General features: G+C 45.3%; 2 protein-coding genes across 20 annotated transcripts in view; both read right to left on the bottom strand.

The window, feature by feature from the left end:
- LOC101911605 (fer-1-like protein 4) overlaps window positions 1-6,408 on the bottom strand; it is a 40,637-nt gene extending 34,229 nt beyond the window's left edge. For 5 of the 19 annotated variants that reach the window (XR_008748745.1, XM_055813866.1, XM_055813870.1 and 2 more), the window contains exons 1-4: window positions 5,133-6,359; window positions 3,253-3,308; window positions 2,397-2,485; window positions 199-298 (exon numbers count right to left, since the gene is read on the bottom strand). Coding sequence is in view for 16 of the 19 variants with exons in the window: in XM_055813866.1 (XP_055669841.1) it covers window positions 199-298; window positions 2,397-2,485; window positions 3,253-3,308; window positions 5,133-5,364 (477 nt within the window). In the remaining 3 variants the exon portion in view is untranslated. Of the gene's footprint in view, window positions 1-198; window positions 299-2,396; window positions 2,486-3,252; window positions 3,309-3,418 lie in introns of all 19 variants that reach the window. The other 14 variants (XR_008748747.1, XR_008748746.1, XM_055813865.1 and 11 more) reach the window with 8 other exon arrangements.
- A 4,011-nt stretch (window positions 6,409-10,419) lies between these two features.
- CPNE1 (copine 1) lies at window positions 10,420-26,861 on the bottom strand. The gene is given in 18 exon segments (XM_027783104.2): window positions 10,420-11,479; window positions 12,265-12,300; window positions 12,302-12,502; window positions 14,246-14,379; window positions 16,786-16,837; window positions 16,914-16,968; window positions 17,626-17,683; window positions 17,686-17,758; window positions 18,168-18,228; window positions 18,327-18,411; window positions 19,551-19,650; window positions 23,569-23,658; window positions 24,166-24,249; window positions 24,964-25,035; window positions 25,257-25,331; window positions 26,060-26,239; window positions 26,732-26,779; window positions 26,781-26,861. Coding segments are annotated over 18 exon segments (1,590 nt in total). The 3' UTR covers window positions 10,420-11,374.
- Between the last annotated feature and the right edge of the window lie 821 nt (window positions 26,862-27,682).

Here is a 27,682-nt window from a genome sequence, read left to right as displayed (position 1 = left end):
GATGCTTGTAAAATCACTTGATGGATGTCAAGTGGCTGCACCCCTGTGCAGAGAGGGCACAAATGCTGCAGAACTCCCAGGTTCAAACAGCACCTTGGACTCCCCCTCCAGCTCCAAATCCACCTGGGAAGCACCACACAAGGTTTCCCACAATGTCTTCCCGGTTGCTGATAGCTAGGCCACCCACGGAGGACTTACACCAGTGACTCTGTGGTTCCTGTCGACAAGGGCCTCCCGGATGATCAGCCTGCCAGATGTCATCAGGTGCTGAAGGCTGAGGACAAGGGTACCGAGAAGCCTGAGACAAAACCAGAGGCTGCAGCAAAACTGTATATAGCATCAGCACCTACATCATGTGTGAAGAGAGTACCAGGATCTCCGCTCTCCTGCTCACAGCCCCTCCGAGATGCAGCAAAGGCCATCAAATGCTGCAGCACTTTCCATAGGAAGTCTGGCAACCAAAATACCTGAGACCCACTGACCCTGCAGCAGGTCATGCCTCCACCCCAGTCATGCCCAGGCAGCTGCCTGCAACCAAGCTGCCATCAGTGGTTAAAGGCTTGTATGGATCCAGTCCCACGGTGTGTGAGGGAGCTCCCCCCTTCAGCAGAGCTAGGCTTCACAGGAGCCAGCCTGTATCTGGGTACCCAGCGGAACTGGGGTGACTCTTCCCAGACAAAACTGGGAAGCAGAGACTCCACACAAGGAAATACAGAAACAGGACATAAAGCCATGGCCACAGGGATGTCTGCAGCAAATCAGGCCAAAATTTACCTACTCCAAAAAGGCTTCCGTCTGAGGAAAAGTCATCTGGCTCCCTACCAAGTGGCAGGAACACATGCGGGATCACATTCAGCTGCTCCTAAGCCCACCTTGTGTTACTGCTGTCTGGAACCTGTTTGTATATTGGCCTCCATCTCCCTGTGGCAGTTTTGCCAGCAGCTGAGCTAAGTCCCACATGGAACAGAGCTTCCTATTGTCTGCTGGAAACCACCACTGGGGTGTTTCACTGCCTGCCCAGGACCATGACAAGAGGAATCATTCCCCAGTCACCTTCAACTGCAAGCTGCTGATCTCTTGGTATTGCCTCTCACCTCTCTCTTTTCTCAGATGCAGGGCCTGCCTGATCTCCTACCCCCAAGGAAGGAATGTCTCCATCATCCCCCTCCTCTTCAGTTTGGTGCTGCTGCCATAGAAAGGCTGCACACACAGAATTCCAGAGACCATAGATCAATACAGCAAATTTTCTCCTTCTATCCTTCCACAGTCTCTTCCTATTTATTTTTGATCATTCCAGTGCACTGTCCAACCGCTTTTAAACTGCAGCGTCTATTACCTGCCATTACTTTGCTCCCCAGCAGCAGAGGTGTGTGGATAGATGCTGTCAGTGCCTGTCCAGTCATTTCCCATTGGGCTTCTCTTCTCAGCACAATCAGGTCCTGGTGTTTTGTTACTGTTTGCTTTATTTGTTCTACAGCACTTTCTATTGACATTTCTGTCAGAAACAATTCCTCTAATCCAGCTCCCATAAGGAAAGCATCCAGTAAACAGTGACACAAAGTTCAGCCACATTTTCTGCTCTGGCTTTACCTTTAGGTGTCTCACATGTGCTGTGCTCATCTGTTTCCTCCACACCCTCTCCGGCAGGGTTGTGATGGTTTTGAAAAGGTCTGCATTATTAGCTGCCTCTAGAAAATTGTTCCTGTTGGTTTTCCCTCACTTCCCACATTTTGCTTATCAGAGCTGACACCTTTCCCTCCATCCTCATGCTTCACACGTCCTAGAAGGACATGACTCTGCTCCCTTGCTTGGTCTACCACCACTAAATCTGTCCCCTCTACTCTGGAGTCTCCCTGAAGTGTTTTACAACTGATGGAACAGCTGTTGAGTCCACAGCATTGTGCCTGTTGCACCTAGACACATTTTAAATTCTGGCTGATCCTTTAAATTGCTGTAATTTTTAAAGGTTAAACCACACTACCATGAGCTCAGGGCTTTTCCCCACTCGTAGGCATGTTGAATTTGAGTGCAGCATGGTCAGTCACCACCTGGATCTATAGGGTGAGAGCAGGTCCCCACTTTGCTCTAAGTCTTGCCCTTGTAGCTCTATTTTTTAGGGCTCGATTTTACCTTTGTCCCACCTGGGGGTCTGATCTAGACCCTTACGTAATCTGTTACTGCTGGCACAACTAAATGATTCCACTTATTTAACTTAATATATACAGCACTGCTGCCCCATCAGAACCAGCTCCATCCCTCTTTTATAAAACTTGTATGCTGCTCATCTGCCTCCCATCAGATTTCCAATAAACATTTTCTACTCCCAGTAGAAAATTCAGAGGCCAGTATGTCTCTTACCCCACCTCTGCTTATCACCTGACAACCAAAGGACCTACCTGTTACTGAAAACCTTGCTGCAGTTGTAAACCGTAATGGACAGCACTTCCCCCATGACGAGCTTCCCATAATGAGGCCAGCAAAAAAGCTACAAGCAAACAGAGCAGGAAGAGAGAGTTCATTCCCAGCCACGCTCTCCCATGTTGGCCAATCTCTGCAAAATGACCGAACCAACGAGCATGACAAAAAACTGCTGCAGTGGGAAGTTACGTTCCTGCTGGCCCAGGCAGACCCTGCAGCTGGGAATGGAGGAAGGGTGGGGAGGGGAGCAAGAGCCCCTCCATCAGCACAGAGCTGCAGGTCAGCTACTAAAGAAGTTGGAGCACCATCACCCTGGCTCTTGCCAGGATGATGCTTGTGCCTGCTGAGGTCCCCAAGCCGACAGGTGGTGTGAGACGGGGTATGGGAAGGTACAGTAACCTGGAGAGAACAGATCACCCAGGGCAGGGAGCCATGAGGCTCAGGCACATCGCCAGGCTGCCCCCTGCCAGGCCGCAATTCACCTGACACACAAACTGGCTGGCTGCCTTGTGGCTGGCAAGAGGGAGATGTCCCTCCTGCCCCCCAGTCCTTCTTCTCCTTTCCTAGGTGACACAGAGGCACCTGGCTGAGACAGGAGACAAGCAATGAGGAGCACCTGCCCGTCTGGCACGGCTGGGCTCTTACAGGGTTCAGGGATGCAACAGCGAAGGTGGGTGCTAGGGGGAACACTTCCCAGCCCACTCCCTGTCCCCATTACCCCCCTCCTGCCCTACAAGTCATTAACTGAGACGCTGCCATGTCCTGTCCCTGTCCCACGGATGACACTTATGGAGAAGCCCCGGTGCTCCATGCACCCTGTCGGTGTGCTCTCACCTCCCCGAAGACAGCCTCTGGGCCACAGTGGATCTTCCTCGTCTTCTGAGTGAAGCCTTGGAAAGGAGAGGGGAGGCGTGAGATGCCAGCAGGGCAGCCCAGCCCACCCAGCTGCCACAGGGAAAGCAGACCCCATTCCCTCCATCCCTCCCTGGCCAGGGCCCACCTCGGAAGCTGAGTTGCACCTGCCGCTCGCCATGGCCAGGCAGCCAGGAGAGACGCCGGACACCAACGCTGAGCGCCATGGAGCCAGTGACAGGCAGTGCTGCCCAGCTCCGCCTGCCTGTCGTGACTCAGCCGTGACTCGCCCGGCCGGTTTGGCCACCCACTCCCTGCCCCAGAACCCCATGGACCCAGCAGGGCAGCCCTGGCTGCTCCATCAACCTCAACCCTGGGGCACTGAGCTGGCTCTGGGCCAGGGGACAGCCCCTGCAGGTCAACCAGCCCTAGCCCCCCGGGACCACGGCCCAGCTGGGCACAGGGGAGCACCAAGCCACAGGGGGCTCGGGAAGGCACCTCACAGACATCTGCCCCGTGCCCTGCAACGGACAGACCCTGACGGCTGTCCCCTCATGCTCCGCGGCAGGCACAGGCCTGCTGGAGACAGGGAGCCGGGGCGCACAGCGCTGGGCACTCTCCCTTCCCTGGACCACGAAAGGAAGGAGAAATGAAAATTGCCCAGCGGAGGCCATCACACAGCTGCACTTCAACACTGGACTAATGCCCTATGGGGGTGAGGGCCTTAGAAAGCCAGGACTGGAAGATGCGGGCCCAAGTGCTGCGGCGATGACAGGAGCCTGGCTCTGTTTTTGATCCCCCTCCTCCAGCACAAAATCATGGCTTCTGCAGTTAAAACCCTCCAAAGCAAACAGAGGGAGGGTGGGGAAGGGAAGCTGGCCAGGCCAGCTCCCAGTCTTCTAATGAGGAGGGCTAGGCTTCCTGACAGGAGGAAACAGCGCTCAGGCTAGCGCATGCTCAGCAGCCTTCGCTCACCTCCCCCCTGCCCCACAGAGCAGCACACCAACACAACGGGTCAGAGCAGCTAAGCTGGTATAGGTGGGAAGCCAGGACACTTTGGGAGACAGAGGCTGCAGCCCAGGTGCTTGTCTCTGCCCTGCAGAGCTGGCATTGAAACCCACGAGCTCCAGCTGCTCCACAGGGCACTGACTCCGGCCCCCTGCAGCAGCGAGGCTGCAGGAGGGAAGCCTGAGGCACATCATGCCAGGAGCTGGCTCTGCTCACAGCTGCACTCACCAGCTTGGCCTAATCAAGCTCATCTGTATGAGAACTAGTAAATGAGAGATCTGGGAGCCCTTCCAGGCTGGATTCAGGCCAGATTAAAGCAATTGTACAATCATGAGCTCAGCAGAGTTTGGAAAGCATTTCTCCCTCCTGCAGGACAGCTCTCCCACTTGGTGCCCAGCACATCCATACAGAGCATAAAGGGCACCTTGCAGCAGGCCAGGGTGACTAATCCAGCTCTGCAAACACAGAGAAGTGAATCATGCCTGAGCAATGCCAGGCTGCTTCCAAGCAAGCCCTGCAGTTATTTCTCTCTTACACAAAAGCTTCCTGGAGTGCCAGGGAAGCAGGGCTGGCTGGCGGCAGTGGAAACAAGCCACGGTGCAGAGGATGCCACTTCACAGTGCAGCAACAAAACATAGCAGGCCGGCAGCATTCAGCACCACTTCTGTGAGCCCAAAGGAGCAAGCCCATCACCTCAGGGCAGCAGAGAAAGCTCAGTGCACTGACCCCACATGCAGTCACCACTGGAAGGGGGCAACAGATGCCATTTAGGCTGTTTAATGAGACACTCATACCGAAGTGTGGTACTGATGGGTGGATGAAGTATTTGCTCAAAGCTGATCAAAAGCGATTACCTCCCAATGGAGTCTGTGTCTTTTCCTCAAACACTTGCATGCAAGTGATGTGACTGCTCCACCTGAAGCAGGTGCCTCGTTTTGGTGAAACAGTCCCCGAGGGAATCAAGCATTTCAGAGCTTGAGTAGGGCCCTCAGCCCAACAAGCTGTCTGGGAAAAGAAGGTGGTGGATGGAGCATTATCTCCTATAAAGGACAGAGCTCTGTCAAGTAGCATGGCATAATCCAGCATGAAATGTCACCAGTATTTATTGCCAGGTGCCCTAGAAGCAAGAGGAACCCTCCCTGATGAGCTCCCACGCACAATAGCTTTTGATTTATACAAAGCCCCAAGGCTGAAATATCTTTGGGGACTGCTAGTACAAGGGTGCTTGCTCAATCTCAGCCAAGGCCAGAGTAAAGAGACTTCTGGGGTGTTCCCAGTGCTTACCATGGAGATAAAGCAAAAGTGTGATCTACAACAAAGGAGAGTGTGCACTGCACTGGGCAAGAATCACACGATCTCCTGAAGAAGAAAACCCCAGCTCAGACCTGAGCTTGTCTACCTCAAGCAACAACCATGCTGCAAATCTAAATTCCAGATACATCCAGGGCAGCACATACCTTCCAGCCTCTCACCAAAGCACCCAGCAGCTGCCTTCACTGCCTCTGAAACTAGCAAGATACAAGAATGCAAGAAAATGGGCAAAACTGTGCTGTCCCAGTTCAGCACCTTCCAAGCTTGACCCTCCTCCCATGGCTTTTCATCTGGGCCCACACATGTGAAGCTCTTGTTCTCAACTGACAACCACGGGACTTGCACTCCTTTGCTCATTCACATTTCAGCCACTAACCTGCAGGTAAACAGCATCTCCAAATTCTCCTCTGCTCCCACAGGGAGAAGAATTTCCTCAGATTTACCTCTACCATGTCTTGACCTCCTCCTCCCAAAAACAGGGAAGGTCTCTCCTACCATCAATAAGTCCAGCACCTGGAGACCTCAGCTAGCTGCAGAACAGACAGCGACTCCACTCCTCATAGTCAGTGCAGAGACACAGGATTCACTCTCTTCGAGTGGCAACTAGAGAGATTTAAGAAGCAGAGGATTTCCCACTATGCATTCTACTATCTCAGAGCTCACCTTCTGCCTTCTCAAGGCTGGAGCAAAGGGAAGTCCCAACATGCTTTCAGTGCCTTGTCAAAGAAACCATCCACTGAAGCAGAGCAGTACACACTGCCACTGGTCCAAACAAGGGATTGTTGAGCCTTCAGAACTACTGCTGTAAATATATTTTACAGAAAAAAATATTAAAAAGAAAAAAGACACTCTCTTAGGTTTTCTTGTACATGTAATACAGGAAAGGAGAGCTCTTGCCTACAGGTTGTAAGCAGCTGAAAACATAAGTAAAGGATGGTGTCAACCACAGTGCAGTTTCTCGAAAGACGAGTTGGCAGTTTTCCTCCCTCTTTTCCACACTTGTAACACATTTTAGTTTAGGCAGCCACTCAAGAACAGAGGTTGCTTAGTTTCCTTCAAGGATCTAAGTGCAAGAAAATTTTGTGCTGCAAGCTAGATGGAGGATTTCAGGAAAGACAGCCCAGCTTTCCCTAGAGGAAGCCATCTGCTGCCTGTGGAACCCAGGAAGACACACTGTGGTCAAAACTAGGTTTGAATAAAAAACTAGCATAAAAATTCATCTTTGCTCAGCAGTAGTCCTAGACCCACAGCCCTTCAAGCACAAGTTACATACTAGTTTGGTGGCAGACACCATCCAGAACAACTAGTCTAGCTGAGGATGTGGATTCAAGTCCAGGTTCTGCTTTCACACAGGTGTGTACCCTACCAGTTTCATAGCCTGAATCACCACGGCAGTCTTCCCATGCATTCTCACCATTTCCTGGTTTACCTGGTACAACAGACAAGTTTATTCATAATTTCACAGTAAGAAACAGCTCATCTTACTGCAGGACATACATTAAGCAGTCTTAGTGATTAAAAAGTAACAGAAATAACGATGATGGAAAATGTGCTCTGCTTCTGCAGCTCTTCACACTCAACCTAGGCTAACTCAGATGCTGAATCACCACCAGGCTAGTACTATAGCTAAGACCTGCCATAAACCATAACATCCACATTGCTGGATGTGGATAACTGGCTAGCTGAAAAAGGTCTCATAGTCATAGTCCAGCTGGCTGGACAAAAATGCGCATCGCTCTCAGCTTCTCTGAAGTAAAGCAAAAATACACTGTCTTTGGCTGTTCTTGTTACACAATAACAGGAAGATTTCGGTGGGAAAAGAATGTTGCAGGTGGGAACAGATAACTACAGAAGAGAAACTAGGGGCAGGCTTGGTATTTAGGCAACTAACCAATAATGAGCTTAACTTTTGTAATATGTATGAGCTAATTATAAGAAGGCATAAAAGGTGACTGTAAGAGACAATAAATGAAGTCTGCTGATCACTCATATTGAGTGACTGTGTCTTCCCTCCGTCACAACAAATGGCGCCCGAACAGGGACCCTAGAGAGGGCTGAACCTGCGAGCCACGGTTCGACGGAGATTCGGGTACCGGTCCTGAAAGCAGCGCAGGAGGCGGAAGGGCACAGTCGCCGCGCCCGGGAGCACCTACAGAGGGTCCCGCCGGCCACGCGTCGCCGAAGTCTTGCAAAGGCTGCAACAGCGCTGACGAAGGTATGGAGAGACAAGCAGCGTACGATTCGCTCATATGCTTTTTAGAAAAGCGGAGTGTTCAGGACATAGATTGTAAAAAGGAATTACCCGGGTTATTAGCGTATGGGATAGTATCTGGGACCCTCGCGGCAGCGCGCGGCCCGGCAGGCCCCTTCCCGGCCGTGGTTTCTCTCCAAGGCGGCACCACCCCCCCCCCTCCAATCGGCGCCATGGCGATGCAAGCGGCCAAGAGAGCTAACATCTGGCTGCCCCCAGAGGTCAATCGGATCCTTTATATTCGGAACCTGCCGTATAAAATCACGGCGGAGGAAATGTATGATATGTTTGGGAAATACAGACCTATTCGACAAATCAGAGTTGGAAACACTCCTGAAACAAGAGGAACAGCTTAAGCTTCTCAAGGAAAAATATGGAATTGATTACAAACCCACCAAAAAAAAAAGTGCTTCAGATGTCCCCTACAAGAAATGGGTTTCTGCCTTGAACTAGCAAACATCTCTGTGCTTAAAGAGAAGCCTTTTTGCCTCGATGGAGATAATTTATTCTGTATTCTGTATTTATGCTGTATGCTGAATGTGGAAATTGGTTGGGACTAGGAGGCTGGCTTAAAGGCATTTTGCAAACGGGATTATTATTTTTGATCGTTATTGTAATAATAGTTTTTTGATCAAAACCAGCCAAATTATTTGTAAGCATTAGGCATATCTGAAGAGAATGCCTTTATTTGAATCAGCAGTTAAGGTGTAGTTTAGTCTGATACTGTGGTTTTATCTGCTTCTGGTGAATTTTTGAAGTGATGAAATCACAGATACAAGGTATACTAAGAGTTATGAGGTAATAAGGTAATAATCTAAGTAAGGGTGCTGTCTTTTTATATCTACAAGTGCAATATGTTTTTATGTAGCAGAGAGAAACTTTAACAATAATGTTGCTTGAGTGAGATGTGCATGTGACAACTTGGGAAAAGGGATATCACAACTGGAGTGCAACAGTGTTTCTATGTCTGGCACAGTGAAATCTTTCAAGACCTGAGTTTAGACAGTCTAAAATAAATTGTTAGTATTCAGAAAACCTATCTTAAGCCTCTTTTGCTTACATAGTGTTATGAAAGTCAACTGCTATTGTAGAGAATTAATGATTTTTTAACACATATTAACAAATACTACTATTTTAACTTGAGGCAGGCGAGTGAGAAATACGTGTAGCATTTGAGGGAATGTCAGCATAAATCGCACTTACAGTAAGACTGCATTTTTAATTACTGTACTCGTTAAGATTCAATGATGCCATAAGGCTAAGGCCTTTTATCACAGATTGGTTCTGAACTAAAAGGTGTGTGCACATGTAGATATGCACATTTGTGTTATTTTCCTTAATTGGCTACAAAATAATATAATTAGGTTGGGGACTAGATCTTGGGAATTTGTCTATTATACTTCTGTTTGTTAAGGAACGTGCATAAGATACAGCACCCATGTAGGCTTGGCTTGTGGCATAGTTGTCAAATTTAGCATAGACATTCAGACAGATAAGCAACGTACTCTTCTTGTGTTTATCACCTACAAGCCATTATGGCTTAGTGTGCAAATCTGTATGCAACTATTGAAAAATCCACTTATGAATGTATATAGCTTAGAACTAATTTTTTCCCTTTGTTAATTCTTTGATATCAATGAGGTACTCTTCAGAAAATGTATGGACTGGTTGGTTGCATAAGGGCAGCTGTTATTTGGACAGAAAATTGTTAATGGTCAGGGATTTTCCACTAAAATATTTGCAAATATTCCTAGTCAAACATAACTTTGGTTTCTTTTTGGGTTTTGAGCTTGCATTAGTCCATGTTCAGAACTTTAAAATTACTTTTGAAGTTTTTAAACTTTTTATATCACTGGAACAGAAAGAGCATCTAAATTAAAGCTTCAAGCTAACTTTATTTTTCAAGTATTTCTGGAATTATACTTCTGAACTGAGATTTTATAAGTTGGCTGTGTATTTTCCTGTGTTAAAACGCTGTTATTGAAAATGGTCAACCAGGCCTATGTCACCCAAAATAAAAACGGGGGAATCGTGGATAACTGGCTAGCTGAAAAAGGTCTCATAGACATAGTCCAGCTGGCTGGACAAAAATGCACATCGCTCTCAGCTTCTCTGAAGTAAAGCAAAAATACACTGTCTTTGGCTGTTCTTGTTACACAATAACAGGAAGATTTCGGTGGGAAAAGAATGTTGCAGGTGGGAACAGATAACTACAGAAGAGAAACTAGGGGCGGGCTTGGTATTTAGGCAACTAACCAATAATGAGCTTAACTTTTGTAATATGTATGAGCTAATTATAAGAAGGCATAAAAGGTGACTGTAAGAGACAATAAACGAAGTCTGCTGATCACTCATATTGAGTGACTGTGTCTTCCCTCTGTCGCAACAGCTGGAAAACAAAAGGAAAAGCACAGAAAGGAAATAAAAGTCCAAACACATTATGTAAGTCAAAGCAGATTATTTATTTACGAAACTGAAATTGATGACCGCTTTGTAGTGCAATGACAAGCACAAGTTTCTTTATCTCTATTTTGAAATGAACCATCCCCTGCCACCTCCCCAAACAATTGTGCTTTACCACCATGTGCCTGTTCTACAGTCCCCAGACCATGTGATACACACTTCACATTTTTGAGGACAAGGAAGCACCTCTTTGGAGTTCCACAGATAGTTACTTTTTCATTTCATAACTTCTGTGACAAAGAAATAACTCAAATCATCTTTATTTCATGTTCCTTGTTGCTGGGTTTTGAAAGTCACATTAATGTGACTCATTAATCCCAATCTTGATTAATTAACAATTAATCCTCATTAATCCCCCCCCCACTAATAAGCAGACCGCAGTGTTCTTAAACTGCAACAGTGGCTCCAAGCAAGAGACTATCACAGAGGAAATTTTTGCTGATAGAAAAACGTGATTAAGAAGACTGCAAAGTATGGTCACTGAAATTTAAAAATAAACCTCTGTATACAGCAATATACTGGCACTTTATGAAGGCACAACAGGAACTACCGCAGGCATCTGACCAACAGACTTCAGTACCCATCATGACAGAAGGGTCCCTGTTCCCACAGAAGAAAAAGAAAAAAACCCAACAAAACAAACCATATCAAGGAACACACGGTAAGTATCATTACAGCAAACATGACTGCAGTACTTCTCCTACGAAACTCAGCACAGCAAAGCAGCATTGCATGAGCAGCCCAGTGCACATGCCCACTGTGATACCATGCAGCAGATGGGCTGTGTCAAGCAATGATGCATGGTATGATGTGTCACTGTTGCAAGGTGGAAAACCAGCAAGGTCTATTTTTCTGTGACAAACTGCCAGCAGCTGTGGGTTTTTCCTTATATACAGTTCTTCCTATTAGGAACAGGAAAGATCAAAGATACAGAGCACAAGCAGGTGAAAGAATTAGTGTGAATGGTACGATCTTGAGGCACTGAGCACTGACAGTGTGTGCAAGGGAGAGCATGGGTGCAGACAGCTTTCTTCATGCCAGTGATACAGGTGGCCAGGGTCAGGCTGCAATCTACTTCATCATTATTTCTGACCATTTCACAGGTGGCCATCCCTGCCACTTACAGTATGACACCAGCTGCTTAGGCACTTCAGCCAGAACCATCTGGGAAAGTGCTTACTGGGAGCCCACAAGAACAAGGAGAATAAACCCGAAATACTGCAGAGAAAGGATTTATCAGCCCAGTGACAAGCACTCTTGCAGAACGCAGAGCACAGCCCCCACCCCATTTCATCTCACTCCCTGTTGCAAGAGTTCTTTGCTGCCGTTTAGCACTGCTGACGAAAATCACTTGTTCTCACCCCTGCACTGCTCCCTTTCCACTGCAAGCCTAGGCTCACACAGCCTTTATATGGCCCTGATCTGGGTGGGGTACTACCTAGCCACTAGCAATTTCTCTTATTTTGGGTTTTCATTTGACTCCATTCTTCAACGCAATTCACTGTGCAATGTGCATGAATGCTAGAGCCAACAGTGAAAGCAGGGAGGAGCTGCGGAATGACAGGACTGCTTTCAAAAAACAGGGAAGACTTAGCTTAAATCACTCACGGGACTCTCAACATCAGAGACTGACAATATGATCTCATTTCCTTGCCTAATAAATGTTTTGTATCCCAGGAAAGACATCATCTCATCTACTCCTTTAACTCTGCAATAGCCAAGAGACAGTATATTAAATCAATGATACAAGAGCTCTTTAAGAAAAAGCTGCAAAAGAGCTGTGACTAGGCACACAGTTTCAAACACACAAGCAAACATCCCAACTCTCACTGGTATCAAGCACTGGGACAGCAATTTGAGCATGCAACTTGCTGCCTTGTCTAGACCCATGCTTATTTTTTAGATGCAATAGCTGCATATACACTGGCATCAGGACTCTTCTGAAGTTAAAGACAACTTACATTTAACTGTCTGAAAGGCACAAACTGGACACAAACTGTCTTGTGCAACTGGCTCTCCTGTCAGAGACTTCAGGACACCATTGTCTCCATCAAGGAACTCCACTGCTTTGAAATCAGCTTTACCAACTCCAACAATAATGATGGACATTGGCAGCTTAGAGGCATGAACAATCGCTTGCCTAGTTTGATCCAGGTCAGTGATCTCTCCACCTGTGATGATCAGCAAGATAAAATATTGCTGAAAAACATTAGAAAGCACCCAGTTAGGGAATTCAACACCAAAGCTCACATAACTGAACGCAAATGGGGCAATTTCTTAGAGCAGGAAAGAAATTAGATGGTGCTGCAGATAAGACAAAACCAGAACATTAAAGAAGCTTATGCTTATTCACATTTCTCATATGCGTAGCACCTTTTATTGTGCACTTAGAATTTCCTCTGTACTAGAAAAAAGGTAGTCTTAAATTTAATTTATGAAAAACAATCAATTGGGAGAAAGTACTAGAGATGAGCAAAGTACTACTAAATCAACAAAGCTGCACACAGAATTCACTGATAAGGTGCTGCTTTACTCACTGATAACTCAAAAAGGCTAGTATGTAATATCCCTGCAGTGTAACTCAAAAAGTCGTCTTTTTTTAGTTATCAGTAATTTACATTGTAAGCATTAAAAATCTCAAAATACAGTGACAAACGTCATGACACAAAGACACCCTAGACATAACAAGAGGGGAAGAATACAGGACCTTTTCAAGAAGAAGAAAAAAATACCTCACACCAACAAATATGCACAGTGAAGTGTTTAAAATTTCCCTCCTTTTCCAGAGGGTAATGTTTGTACCTGGTTCTGAAATGAGCAACCACTGTTTTACAGCAGCTATCTATAGAATTCAAATGAAGACAGAAAGTGAGACACGCACAATTAAAATAAAACTGAATTTCCAATTCCAAAACCCAGTTAACACAAGGGTTACTATGGTTGTACCCCATTACTAGTTCTTTATTTAAATAGTTAGGTTTTAATCTGTAAGAAAAGGTAGAGATATTTAACATATAAAGAGAAATAAGATTCCCCCAAGTGTTGGGAAGGCTGAAAAATACCCTCAGAAATGTAAGAAACTGATTTCCCTAGACCAAGCACCTCACAGTGTGGGAAATTTATTTGACATACACACAAACCTAAGTAGAACCAAAAATACTGGCACAGCTAGGCCATAAAGCAAGTATCTGAGGGTACATCCAAATTCTTTCTGATCCGTCTGTCAGAAAGGAACCAGTTAAATCCATCAGGAAATAAGAGTCCTTAAGCAAAAGGATTAAGTTTATAAAGTTGAATTTTAACAGCAGCCACAGCCATGCAAGCACACAAATGAGACATGCAACACAACTGTAGGGTAGCATAGATTCTCTGCAATACAGTTAGCATACTGATTTAACAGTTCTCAGACTCCTTTGTTAATCCGGTCCTCTAGATAACCCTATTCTGCATGCCATCATGGTGGGACAGATAGTCGGGCCCTCTGGTATTTTTCTTGGAAGCAGTCTTTGTGCACATTCTTAAAAGCAAAATTGTTTGGAATAAAATACACAGGGCCCCTCCATACTGTGTGTACTCCCTACAGGTGATAGAGCTTGGCAAGATTGGTTAGAGGCAATTGCTGACAGAGTCCAACTGGTCTCAAAGCCAACACAGCACCTCTGTATACTTCAATAGTTAAGTGCAACGCTAGCAAACTGTGAAAAAGAGAAATAAACAGCACTTGAGCAATGTAAACTAGAGTCAAATGTCTATCATACAGGTTCATACCAATATGTACCAAGACAGTACCAATACCCTCTCTGTAGGTTGGTAAGAGAAGACCAAACTTGGGATCCTAAGGAAGGACGACAACACCACTTTACCATTCCATTCTATCCCACCGTGAACACAGAAAAACAGAATCAGCCCAACGCAGATCCACAGGAAAGGGCGTGCACTCACTGAAGGAGTTCCCTGTTGTGCCCAGCGCGCTGCAAACCTTGCCACGAGGTTTATAATAGGAGAGAAATTGGTTGGCCCATAGAGTCGAATCTGAGGCAGGATCTGGTGGTAGGCACCCACTATTCCTTGGATCCCTGTAACACAAAAAAGGCAAGCTGCCAGAAGAGCTTCACAACTTCTGCAGTAATTATTTTGTAAGTACTACTAAATAGTATGGCAAAAGGATAACAACTCTCACACAGCTGTAAATGCCTGAAGGGCAAATAAGCAGCAGGATAACAGCAAATACACAAAGCACAAGGCCGGAACCAGTGGACAGCCGCAGAGACAGGATTTGCAGATTTCTCCCCCATTCTACATCCTTCATATCACTTTGGGCATCTAACATCACAGAACTCATGGAAGTTGTGGGAAAAGTGATCCAGTGAAGGCACTGATCACTATGTTTACCTTGTCCTTTCTACCTTGCATCCAATTTGCCTAGTTTAATTGCCTATAGTCTCACTAGACAACAAGGTCAGAAGTTCTCTGGAACAGTAACTTTTCATTTTCCTTGTATGCAAGTTAGACAATGATCCCTGTTTCAGGATTCAAACATTTCTGTAACAGAAATAGCAATCACTAAGATTTTTCCTAGGTAAGAAGTTTTCCTCAGGTTAACTAAACAACATATTTTTAAAAGTTGATTTTAAATGATGCATATTATTCTGTGGATCCATCTAAATTGTCCTATTCCTGGCTTTTATCAATGTAGCTTCATTTGCAACAACTGCTGCCTGTGTTGTTCACCATGCAGATTTTACTGCAATACCTCTCAGAACTACCACACAGGGACATTTAAAGAGCAAAGACACAGATCCCAGTGAGGCAGACAAAAATGAACTGTCCGAGGGAACGCTTGGATTTTCACACTGAATCTCGGATTCCATTTTTTGTTGGCCTTAGGCCAGATACTTTAGTCCTAAAAGGTCATAATCCGGCTTAGAGAGCAGCCATTAAAAACAGCTGTGTGGTGGGCTGACCCTGGCTGGATGCCAGGCACCCACCAAAGCCACTATCACTCCCCTCCTCATCCGGACAGGGGAGAGAAAATATAATGAAATGCTCATAGGTTGAGGTAAGGACAGAGAGATGACTCAGCAATTATCATCACAGGCAAAACAGACTTGACCTGGGAAAAATTAGTTTGATTTATTACTAGAGTAGGATACTGAGACATAAAACCTAAATCGTAAAAGACCTTCCTCCACCCCTCCCTTCTTCCCAGGCTTTACTCCCAATTCCTCTACTACTTCCCCCCACAGCAGTGCAGGTGGATGGGGAATGGGAGTTGTGATCAGTTCATCACATATTGTCCCTGCCACTCCTTTTCCTGCAGGGAGAGGACTCCTCACACTCTTCCCCTGTGTGGGGTCCCTCCCACAGGAGACAGCCCTCCACAAACTTGTCCAAAATGAGTCCTTCCCATGGGCTGCAGTTCTTCACAAACAGCTCCAGCATGAGCCCCACATTGCAGTCAGAAGTCCTGCCAGCAAACCTGCTCCCGCATGGGCTCCTCTGTCCACAGGTCCTGACAGGAGCCTGCTCCAGCGTTGGGCTTCCCACAGGGTCACAGCCTCCTTCAGGCATCCACCTGCTATGGTGTGGGATCCTCCATAGACTGCAGGAGGGTATCTGCTCCACCATGGGCCTCCATAGGCTTTGGGGGACAGCCTGCCTCACCATGGGCCTCACCACTGGCTGCCAGGGAACCTCTGCTCTGGCACCTGGAGCATCTCCTTCCCTCCTGCACCGACACTGGTGTCTGCAGGGCTGCTCCTCTCATATTCCCACTCCTCTCTCCAGCTGGAATTGCTGTTGCACAGTTGTGGGTTTCTTTCCCCTCCTCCTTAAATGCATTATCTCCAAAGTGCTACCACCATCACTGATGGGCTCAGCCTGGGCCAGCAGTGGGTCTGTTTTGGAGCTGGCTGACATTGGCTCCATCTGACATAGGCGAAGCTTCTAACAGCTTCTTAAGGAAGCCACCCCTGTAGCCTGCACCCCACCAAAATGTTGCCATGCAAACCCAATCCAGTCTGAAACAATCTCCACTAAAGGAGATGGCTATAAAGAAAATAAGCTTTAAGGACAAGCCTTTAAAAAGATTACATTTGTACATAGACACACTGCTGATGAAGTAACTGGTCTCCAACAGCCTTAGCAGATGGTCACTCTAGAAACATGACTAGCACAGGCACATTGCTGACCTGAATCCACTGCCGCCTATAACATACCAGAAGCAACCAAGTTGCAGCAACAAAAATTCCAGCACAGACTAACAATCAAATTAAAACCCAGACCCCTTCACTGGAGCGTATAAAGACCGCACAGAAATCTGCATCAACACACATCCATTTTTGTCCGTATCCAGGTGAGAGTAAATCCAGTTTCCTGCATATCTTGGTGCTGCATATAGTTTTCACCAGTTATGAAAGAAATACAACACTTCAAACATCTGTCCATCTCACAGTGAAGTATTAATAAAGAGGTGTCCTCACCCTGACAACAAGGGTTGCTGGGGTTGAAGTTCAAAGCGAACTCATAAGATACCTAGGAAAGGGGACATTACAAACAGTTAGGGAATGCAGACAGACAGAGCAACTGCCCAACGTTGCAAAGGCCCTACCTGCCAGCTAGAAGGAATCTGAGCTCCAAACCCAAATGCAGGAAACAGCTTGTCCCTGAAGAGAAAGGACAACAAGAAATAAGAAAGCAATTTTTCGTAACTCACTACTCTGTTTTATTCCCAGAAAGCAGTTGCGGACCAAGGTTCAATTCCTGCCATACAGAATGCATGCACCATCTAGCTCCCCATGGCCAGTCACCCAAAGGTTTCAGGCTTTGGCTTGACAGTTTCAGCACGTCTGTCAGTGCAGCACCCCACAGGACTCCCAGGAAATTTCAAAGTAGCAAAAGAAAAGCCAACCCAACCACAGCCTGGCTAAAGGACAGAACAGACAAACACGTTCCCACTGAATCAGACAGGGCATTCACGTTTGAAATGCACCGTCAGTAACAAGGGATTAGTGACCAGCTAAAGCAGCATTACAGAGTAACCCAAGGCCATAAAAGGGCAGACCTGGAGGGAGACAAACCAAGCAAATATGCCAATTATTTGCATATATTGCAAAAAATTACAAAGGGCTGCCACTGCGCTCCCTGGCAGTGACAGAAGCAGGAGAAAGCAGTAGCATCTCCTGCAGGCATTTCCCAAGGAAAGGCAGCACCTCAGTCACTCAGACACTACAAGTCAGAAACAAGCTATCAACCCTGATCACTGACACCTGCTGTGACACATTTTTGACACAGTGGCTAGATCAGTTAAGATCATTACATACATGTCATAATCTTGGACTACACTTCCCACACTCCAGATGGCATTCAGCTACTCATTATCCCATCTGGGCTGATGTAGTGAAGAGAATCTGGTGACTTGGGATCTCAGTTGGAGCCAGTGAAGTCCACGCCCACCTAACCAGCCACAATGACAGCAAGTCACTGATGCATCACCATAAGCAAATGAGAAGAACTAACCACACCCAGAAACGGAGGGTTAGACAAGGCCCACAGAGCTCCCCTTCTCCCAGGCACACAGGCAGTCCTACACAGGAGCAGGCAGGTAAATCTGTGTACCTTTTCCCACTGGGGTACATGCATGTTTAATAAATACTAATCTTTTCCACTGATAGACTGAACTGATTTCTCAGAAGAAATTTAAGGAAACCCTAGTTCCACTGAAGTTGCTACTTGATCACAAAAAGTAAAAATATAACATCATTTGGGTTTTGCAGTCTTCATCACTGCAAATAAAAGTACTAATCACAACTTCATTGCTCCTGCCACCTGTCACACCAAGAGGTACAGTGGGGAAACAACCCACTGTAAAGTTAATCTGGTAGCCTCCCATGATGTAGTCAAGAAACTAATATTGTGCCTCAATCCAGAGGAACAGAGTGTTACACCTCCTCCCCACAAGAACAGATTTCATTACAATCAGAAAATAAAAGAGAAAGAAAAAATCAACAAAAATCTTCCTACCTTGCAAGATTTTATCCTAATAATGTCAGAGTTTTTGTAGCTCTTTTTCTTTCTGTTTTTCTCAGGATTAATGCATTCAAATTCCACCTACAGAAAGCAAGAATGCAAGAAGCACATTCCCAAATATCTGCATTTACGACAGGGCATATTACTGAAACAGAAGAGTGTCACACATCACACAGTTACACAAATACTGAGCACAATTCTGAAATTTAGTATTAAAAAGGTCTGCAACTACTTTGGCTGCTATCTGACAAGTTAAACACTATGCTTTTGCTACTAGCACTGGGCAGAACACAAGGAAAGGCCTCAGAAAATCATTCTCCTCAGCAACGTAACTGTTACTCTATATGCAACTATGAAACAGTGTCAATTTTATCAGAGGGAAAAAAAGTTGATCACAAATAAGATCACTCCTCTTAACATAATCAGGTTCTTTTTCCGTTAAGGGAAAGGAATGCACTCAAACAGAAGACGAGGCAAAACCTCAGCATGGGATAGCCTAAATTCACAGGCTCCCAATGGCAGTGTTTCACTTCAATTAGTTTTGATTTCATGTAAGCTAGGGAAAGAGCCAAGAATCTTCCACAAACTTCAGGATTACAACCACAGAAGTCAAGCTGGCAGGCAACTGGAAGCAGTCCTAGGCTATCTGCTGTGTGGGAATTCATCTGTGAATTCTGATGAGACACTTCCACAATGAGAGTTCAGGTGCAGACAAGAGAGAAACTGGCATGACCAGCAAGTGATTCAACTTAGTCTAAACTGGATGCCCAAGACAAGGTAAGAAGAGTGCCCCTGGAAGAGCTGCTTCTCTCTGTCAGCTAGAAAGGCAACCAAGAAAGGGTGACCAGCTCAAGCACAAATGTTATCTGAGACAAGCCCTACCTCTGGGCTCACCTGTTAAAACATGAACAAGCCCTTTTATTTCCACTTGACTCAGCAGAGGCAAAAGCAAGCTGAACTGCTGGCCAAAGTGGCTGGTGGCCAGCAGAAAATGGGCTCAAGGATGTCTTTAGGAAAAGGAATAGTAACAGTACCGAGGCAAATAATTCCCACACCAGGTTTTATTTTTCCCAGATGTTAGCTTAGTAATACAAAGATACACACAGAAAAATTCACTTTTGGAGGCAACAACTGAAAATATATCTCTGAGGTCCATATTAAAAAGGATTTCTGAAAGACTGACTTATGGACTGAGTTAGTGGGGGATTGAGAAAGCTCATCGGAGAGTCATCACTGGCTTTGTTTAGCTGAGTCAGGTTAGTTTCAAAACTGCCTACTGAGTCATGTGACCCATCACTGTCATAATCTGCACACCATACCTGAAAGGGAAGAGAGCAAGCAATGGGCAAAGTGTACTGCATTAGGGAGAATGGCAGCTGCTCACCACATGATCTCCCATTTCTGACAGCTTTGCAGCAATGCTAGTGAACTCCCCTATCACATCTGAACCAGTGGCGTCATCCATATCACTAACTGAAACCTGATAGTAAGAGACACTCTGAGCGAACTGCTCAAAAAGGGAGATGTTGAATTGCTCACCCACTGCATACCCATAAGCACGCACAGTGAAAGTTATAATTAAAAGCCTTCCGCAGTTTAAACATAAACGAAACAAAAGAAACCCCCAACACTTCACAGCCTAGATGTATAAATGCAAGGTCATTCATGACAAGATATGCAGCTGGGGTAATGGGAACAAGCAATTAAAAATTTGTTATCTAAGCACTTTTCGAACATACTCTTTTCTTCTGCCCAGCAATATCATCGCTTTACAAAGTAATGGCAAATTCCACAGAGCACTAAGTCTTTTTCTGCATCTTATACCAATCAGATTAGAGACAATTAATAACCAGTCACGTTTAAATCAGCATGAAAGCTTCAGAAACAGATAATGCAAGAGAGCAATGCATTTAAAAATACAAAATATGCTAACAGCTATGCCTTCGAGCAAACACAATAAGGCTTATATTATCAATAGATCCCCACAAAATCAACTATACAGAGCATTTATAACATGCAAGATACACACAACTGTAGAACACAATTCCAGAAGCAGTCAACCAAGAAACAGTTGTAAACAGCTGCTTTCTCCCCTGCTGAAATTCACATTCTACACAGATTCAAAGGCTCTCTTTTTCCATGATCTGCCTTTAGCAATCAATAAACTGATGTTAATCCAGTATAAACCACAGTGACAGCTTTTTCCTCAGGACAAAGGGACAAGATGAACCCACGGGTAACACCTGAGTAAGGATGTCTAATTCAATAGCCAGATACCTGAATTTGAGACAGTGTTCTTTTAGGACTACTTTGATTCATCAGGGATATTCCATAGGTATCAGTGGGAAACCTGTACAAAAAGTCCGGTGGATTATGGCCTAATCCAGCCACCTAAATGGGAAGCACCACGTCATCCTTCAGTCTCTTAACGGGAAAACAAGATCACCTTAGATTCTGTGCCCCACTTCTCCCTCTTTATCCATCCCAAGCCACTACCTTTCCATTCATCTCTTCTGCACGCTCCAACATGAAGCAACTCTCACCTTCCCGCCTGAACTCCACCCCACCTCTCTCAACAATTCCGACATTTCAACATCACTCAGAAGCACCTGGATTGTGTGAGGGAGGAAAACGAAGGAGGCTCTCATGCTGAACCCAGGGTGCAACCTCCTGGTGCAGGGTCTGCTTTGCACAATACACCTGAGAGCTGCAGAGAATTCAGCAGCTGCTGCCTCCATGCACCTCTTCTCCCCACCCCACTTGCTCCCATTCCCCCTCTCAGCCACTCCAATAAAACTGTATTTAGGACCAGTTTAGTTACTAGTTCACAGCAGGATATGCCTTAAAACAAACCTCTTTTTGCAAAGGTTTTCTAAAACTGGCCGAGAATCACTGTACACAGCCCAAAGAGTGGTGCTGCTTCAAACAAAATCCTAGCAATACTGCTGGACACTGTATATAGTTATTTAATGATTAATTAATCCTTCGTAAATGAACTATCCAATATACACTATAAGCCTTGGAATACAGTCAGCAGGTAAAATGCCCCTTTCATCTACAGGAGGAGCTTCCTCACAGAAAATGGATGTGCCTTTACATATATGCCATCAAGCACTTGAACTGGCAGCTTTAGTCTCAGTACCAACACCCGCAAATTTCACATTTGCTATTTCCATTTAGATAACTATGGTGGAGATATGCTACTTTCATTTGCCCCTACTGTTAATGAAACTGTCAAGAAGATTAGGCTGTGTCACAAATCAAAGCTGCTCTTAACACATAACAAGGAGAACATCACTCTGCATCACAATGAATAAAGAATTACCATTGTTAGTAGCATCATTAATTTGAACCAAAGATTGATGTTCACACATATATTCAGTACACAATCCTCACACATAGCTGGCAAAACTGATATTTAGGGGATGCATCAAAATGGCTGTTTCTACTGTGCTGCAGTACAAGTTCTCCCTTCACTGAAGACTGTTATTTCATGTAATTGTTCCTATGTAAATTTTTGGAAACCTCAAACCAGAGGTTCAAAGCAGCAAATGCCATATGAAAAATGAAACACCAGAGTAATATTATATTCTTTAGTGCTGCTAGTGAAACTCCTCCTGTGAGCCTGGATTCCCCTTTCTGACTTCCCTAACTTGTTAAATACAAGAACAGTATAATCCTTTTTTCACAGCTGTGTTGTGAAATTTAATAGATTATTTGCACATGCATTGAGAATTTTGGCTGAAACAAACTAACAGCAAAAATCTATCTTTTTAGAAGCAGGCCATTACAAAACTAATTCCAAAGGACAGAAAGCTTCTGAAAAACAAACCAACCCCTCAAAACAAACCAAACAGGGAAAAAATCCTCCCCCCCCCCCCAAAAAAAAAAAATCCACCAACCACTACCACACTAATCTTTTTGGACTATAGCAAATGCAGCCTCATGTAACAGAATGTGTAAAACATGCCATCTCATGTCAGTTTTGACAAATAATAATATGCATCCTTTTGCCTTCTTCTTTCGAGGTTTGCTGCTCACTTGGACCAAGAGGACTTCTTTCTGACCTGAGACTGTTAATTCCCCAACAAGAAAAGCTCACGAACACTACTTAAAACACTGCTATGCATCAACAAGTGCAGTAGACCTGAACACCTATTTATAGGTTTACTTTTACTTTTTTTTTACTATTTTTATATTGTATTTATTTTATAAATTTAGTATTACTGAGGTTAACAATCTCAGTAGTTTTCAAACCCATCATGCTGCACAAAAACACATTAGCACACATGCTTTTTGCTAAACCTTTCAGATCAAACTTCCAGCATGAGATTTCTTCACAGACAGGATGAGGCAGGAAAATTCTGCAAATGGAAGGCATTTAGGAGTTGGATAGGCAGAAAGAGGCTACAATCACATAGAACTATCTATACATTTAAATGTGTTTACATTATCAATGCATTTCTTAGAACAGAAATTAATTTGCTATCAGTTTTTCTTTTCTATAAACTTATTAAAAGATGTAATTGTTCTGCTACCACCTCCATTAAGCCAGGACCAGAGAGAATTAGTCACTGCACGCAGGACCACAAGGAATCGCAGTTCTGACTCAAAAACATTAATAGATTGGAAAAGACTTGGGACAAGCCCGCCAGTCTCCTGAATGGATGAAACTGACAGATGCATTAACGTCCTCTCTTTGTCAGTATCCTAAGGCACTCAAGCTCGTACAACATAGATTAACTTCTCTGGTAATTTAGAAACAGTGCTAGAAAGCCATAATTAAAAAAAAAAAACAACAAAACACAACAAAACCACAAAATAAAACAAAAAAACACAACCAAAAAAACACAAACCACACAAAAAAAACACCAAACAAACAAAAAAAACCCAAACAAAGGAAAAAAAAAAAACCCAACCACCACCAAAAGCCAATCTGAAACCCTGGCCAGAATAGTGAAAAAAAGAAAAAACAAACACCAAACCAATTATTACTCTTCTTATGACTAATCATTAGAAAGTATGTCACTTCTGCATTTCCTGACTTCTCAATTTGACAGTTCATAATGTTTTAATACAGACTTCAATAGACATATAATCATTTATCTGCCACACTACTATTCTAGAAAGGCAATCTAAAAATTTAAATGTGACCAGACAACCTGATAACTCATAGTTTTAACAGCAACAGAGATTGAATTACTTGTAACAACAAAGAGAATTTCTGAAGGCTGTACCTTGATAGGTTTATTAAAATCTCCGCCACAGAACATCTGCAAGGGAACACTGAATTTCCTCCAGCATGTATTTAAGTTGTTCTTAATCACCTTAAAAAAATTACACATACAAGCACAACATCATGCAAGGGATGCAGTGTGCAAGACACTAAGAAACATAACACAAGGGTTCTGTACAGCTATCTAAGAACAGCCTCAGTCAGTTCAACCCTGACATGCATAGACAGCCAAGCAAAAGCTCTGTAAGAAATAAAAGCTTTTAAGTTCAGGGTAGATTTTAGACTTAAGTTCAAGTTAGATTTTAGAGCCAAGCTAAGCCAATCTAACAGCTCATCACCACTGAAAGGGAGAAAGGAGACTCCTGCCCTGTTCTCACTTGTTGCATGGCCAGACTCTTCACCGAGCCAGTGTAATCCAGTCACCAGGTAGCAAATAAACAATCTGCTGCCAGGATGGTGAGCAGAATCCATTTTTTAGGACACAAGACAACTTCTACTGCAAAACCAGTGCAAAGTGTGAGCAGGAGCAGGACTCCCGCTTTTTTAAGGAATAAGCCGTCTGATCTACTCAAGAAAGACATCAGCATAGAAATACTACCTCTGATCTGTACACCAGCTACCACATTCCAGCATCACTCTGCTTGTAAAACTCCAAAAACGGATCTGATTTACCTAAGAAATCCTGCAAACAAAAACCCAACAGAAGTAATCAGCTACCTATATTTTACTCAGATGAGAGAAGAGCTGGTTAATCAGTACACAATAAATACTTCAAACAACGAAGTCAAACAAACTGTGCATTTGTTTTCCTCTATTTTACTTTTCTCTTTTAAACTGCTGCACTTTCTAAGTCATCAGAGTTTATTACCTCCGATTCCAAGACCGCCTCCTCAGACCATTTTGGTCACTACAAATCACGTCATTTTGCTGACTGAGCAGTGGTGTCATTAAAGCCCTGGATTGGTCTTTGGCTTAAAATAACGTCAAGGCAGCATACCTAAACATTCACCTTTTCTTCCTTAGTAACATTACAGAAAGCTCAGTTCACAGCTACAATATTCATTGGAGGAAAATATATAACTGAACTGTATTAATATACAGAGTATTCCAAAGCCAAAATAATCTCCTAAAACCTAAACATGGCAGTTGAGTTTCTGATTTGACATTGTGGTTTTCAACATGAAATTATGTCTCCAGTTTACTCCATTGTAAGCAATGAAACACAGAGAGCCCTTCTTCATACATGGATTACCTAGCTTAGTTAAACATCCGCAAATAACAGAGATTCCTGGCCAAAAGGTACTAACTGTAAATATTGCAGAAGCATGCAATCGAGTTTAAAAAAAAAAATATTGCAGAAGCATGCAATAGAATTTAAAAAAAAAAAGATTAGTACCTTTTTGTCCAAGTTTTGGCCTTCCATTTCCAAGTGCACAACCCTGGTATCTTTGATCTCCTCTGCTGAAATCTGTACCACAGAAACTGGGGGTGGGGGGGTGGAGAGGAGTTAAACAGGAAACCCCACAGAGTTCACTGTTCATGAAAAAAACTGTGGTTACAAACACCTAACTTTTCTTGTAGAAATATAGCATCTGAAGATACACTGACAGAAAACCAGAAATGTTACTTGGTCCCAGACAACATATGAAAAATGAGAAACCATTTTTTCCACACAAAAACCTTATTTACCGTAACAGTCCCCTTTCCAGCTGGCTTCCCCTGCTTCAATTCCAGCGGCCAAGTAAACACAGAGCTGGAAACAACCTAAGATTAAAAGATAGGTAATATATAAATAAGAATAAAGAACTACTCCTCAGGAGCAAAATTTTCAAGCTTTCTTAAGAGATTTAAAAATATTTAAATACATTTCCAACAGCAACTGCCATCAGAGTCTGTGCTCCCTAATAGCTGAAAATTATCTTCTCTCACTATCTACAAAACAGTACCCACTATTGTGTCTCCAAACTTAACTTTACCCTCTTGGTTTTGCTACCCCCAAACAAGACGCAATAGGCATTTTCATTATAAGTAGCCAAAAAACGCTAATAAACAACAGAAACCTACTATCAAGTCTTTCTTTAGTAACATGAACCCCACTTTTCCTCTCATACCTAGCTATACAAACTCTTCCCGAAGAAATGAATACAGAATCTTGTATAGCTTTATTTCCCTAAATTTATTGTCTGATGATCACTTTGCGGAAAGGAAACTCCATCAGGGCTCCCTGCACACCATGCCTTCCTTACTCCTGTACTACTTTCAGTTTTACAAGTGCTTCCTAACTTAAAAAACTAATTGCAAACCATGGACACCATTAACCTTCCCTTTGTGACTGACAATTATTTCTGTAATTAACGCAAGCTAACCTATTTGATGTTTTCAAATTTGAATGTGTTAAAGGATTTGATAAAGCAACCTTTCACCCCATTTTTCATAATAATCCCAACACTTGCTACGACTTTGTACATCACTTAACATGCCTCTACACATACCTGTCCCAGGGTGAACTCGATCCCTCCCAGGTAGTCATCGTCACTTAAATCAAAGCACTTGTTATCAGTATCATACACTCCGAATTTCAGCTTCTGCACTTTCTCAAAGTAGCAGTCCACAACGAGGTTCTTGCAGAAATCCGGGTTTTGGCTGTTCTGGATCCTCTCTGTGCGATCTAGCTGTGCAAACACAGAAGCAAAGCCACTGGTGGTGAGCAAGAGGGGCTGCCCTCGCACTCAGCTTCTCACCCACAGCCCCTGCCCCCAGCTCACCCATGAACCCAGCCACTGCCGCCCGGCCGAGCCACAACTTGCCGGGAAAGGGAGTTGCACTGGGCAGCAAAAGGCACCACAGGGAACATTCTGGGAGTTAAGGGAAAAGAGGCTGGTGAAGCGCTGTATGCTGGAGCACGTGCTCTGGGGTACAGGGAAGTGGACAGGCCGTATCACACCAGGGAGGCAAACAAACATCTCAACACAGCTCTGAGCAAACGTGTAAGCAACAACACCAATAAACGTCAAACCCTAGAGTTTATGAGCATGGACACTGCTTGCTGAATGCAAGCCTGGATTTGATGTATCGCACACCTGCTGGGAAAGCCGCGGGACAGAAAGGGCAAAAACCCAGCGTGTTGGCACCCGAGGGCAAAGCGGGGCCGACATCCGCCTTACCTCAACCCATAGGCCTCCACCCACCTCCTGCAGCAAGACGCAGAGGGGGATCCGACCTGGAGCCCAGGTCCCTGTCGAGGAGGCTCCGGCAAGACACCGACAGCTCCACCCTGGACACGCACCCGGCCATCTGCGGGCAGAGCACAGTGTCACCCGCCGCCCATCGCCGCTCCCGCCCCACAGGTGCTGGCGGAGGCACGGGGGGGCGGGGCCGGGGCGCCTCGCAGCGCGCCCGCAGCGCCGGGGCGGCGGGAGGCTCGGCCCCGCGGCCCGCTCGCCACCGCGCGGGCGCGCGGCCTGCGCGCCGCCGCCATGGGCCCGGCGCCGCTCCCCGCCTCTCACGCCCGCCTCTGCCTCGGGCTCTGCCCGCAGCTCCCAGCGGCGCCGGTTCCCCAGGGCCGGGGCGAAGGGCCCTTCCCTCCGCCGGGCGCGTCTCGCTGCCGCCCTGCGCTCCCCGGCGGGAAACGGGCTTTTAAACGCTGTCGCGTATCGTCGCTTCGCCGGGGCAGCGGCCGGTGACGGCAGGGCTGGCGCGCAAGGCCTGCCCGCGCCGCCGCCGCGGGGAACGGCGGCCTTACAGCCCGTGGGCCGCCCGTGCCCGGCAGGTGCTCCCGACGCGGCGCAAGAACTGCAGAAGCGCCCCAGCCTGCAAGACCTCCCTCCCCGCCAGCCTGACACGATCGCCCACGGCAGCTACCGAGCCCGGCAGCTGCGGTGCTGCCTTCAGGAAAAAACGGTAGCGAGCCTGTCACAAGGGGACAGCTAAGCTTTGTTGGACACCAAGGTGCAGACACTTCTGTTCCAGGAACAGCTACAATGCTCAGAATTGAATTTAGAAGATAAGCCTCCAGGTATCAGAACGCTCGAGAGACTGGACAGCTGCAGAGCTCCAACAACTACTTTAAACATGGCTATTTGATGGAGAAGCTCTCTCAGGAGCTCAGAAAGCAG

The sequence above is a fragment of the Falco peregrinus genome, chromosome 9, assembly GCF_023634155.1.
Source record: "Falco peregrinus isolate bFalPer1 chromosome 9, bFalPer1.pri, whole genome shotgun sequence".
In the NCBI taxonomy this organism is placed as follows: domain Eukaryota; kingdom Metazoa; phylum Chordata; class Aves; order Falconiformes; family Falconidae; genus Falco; species Falco peregrinus.
This window is presented reverse-complemented; position numbering and strand designations above follow the sequence as displayed.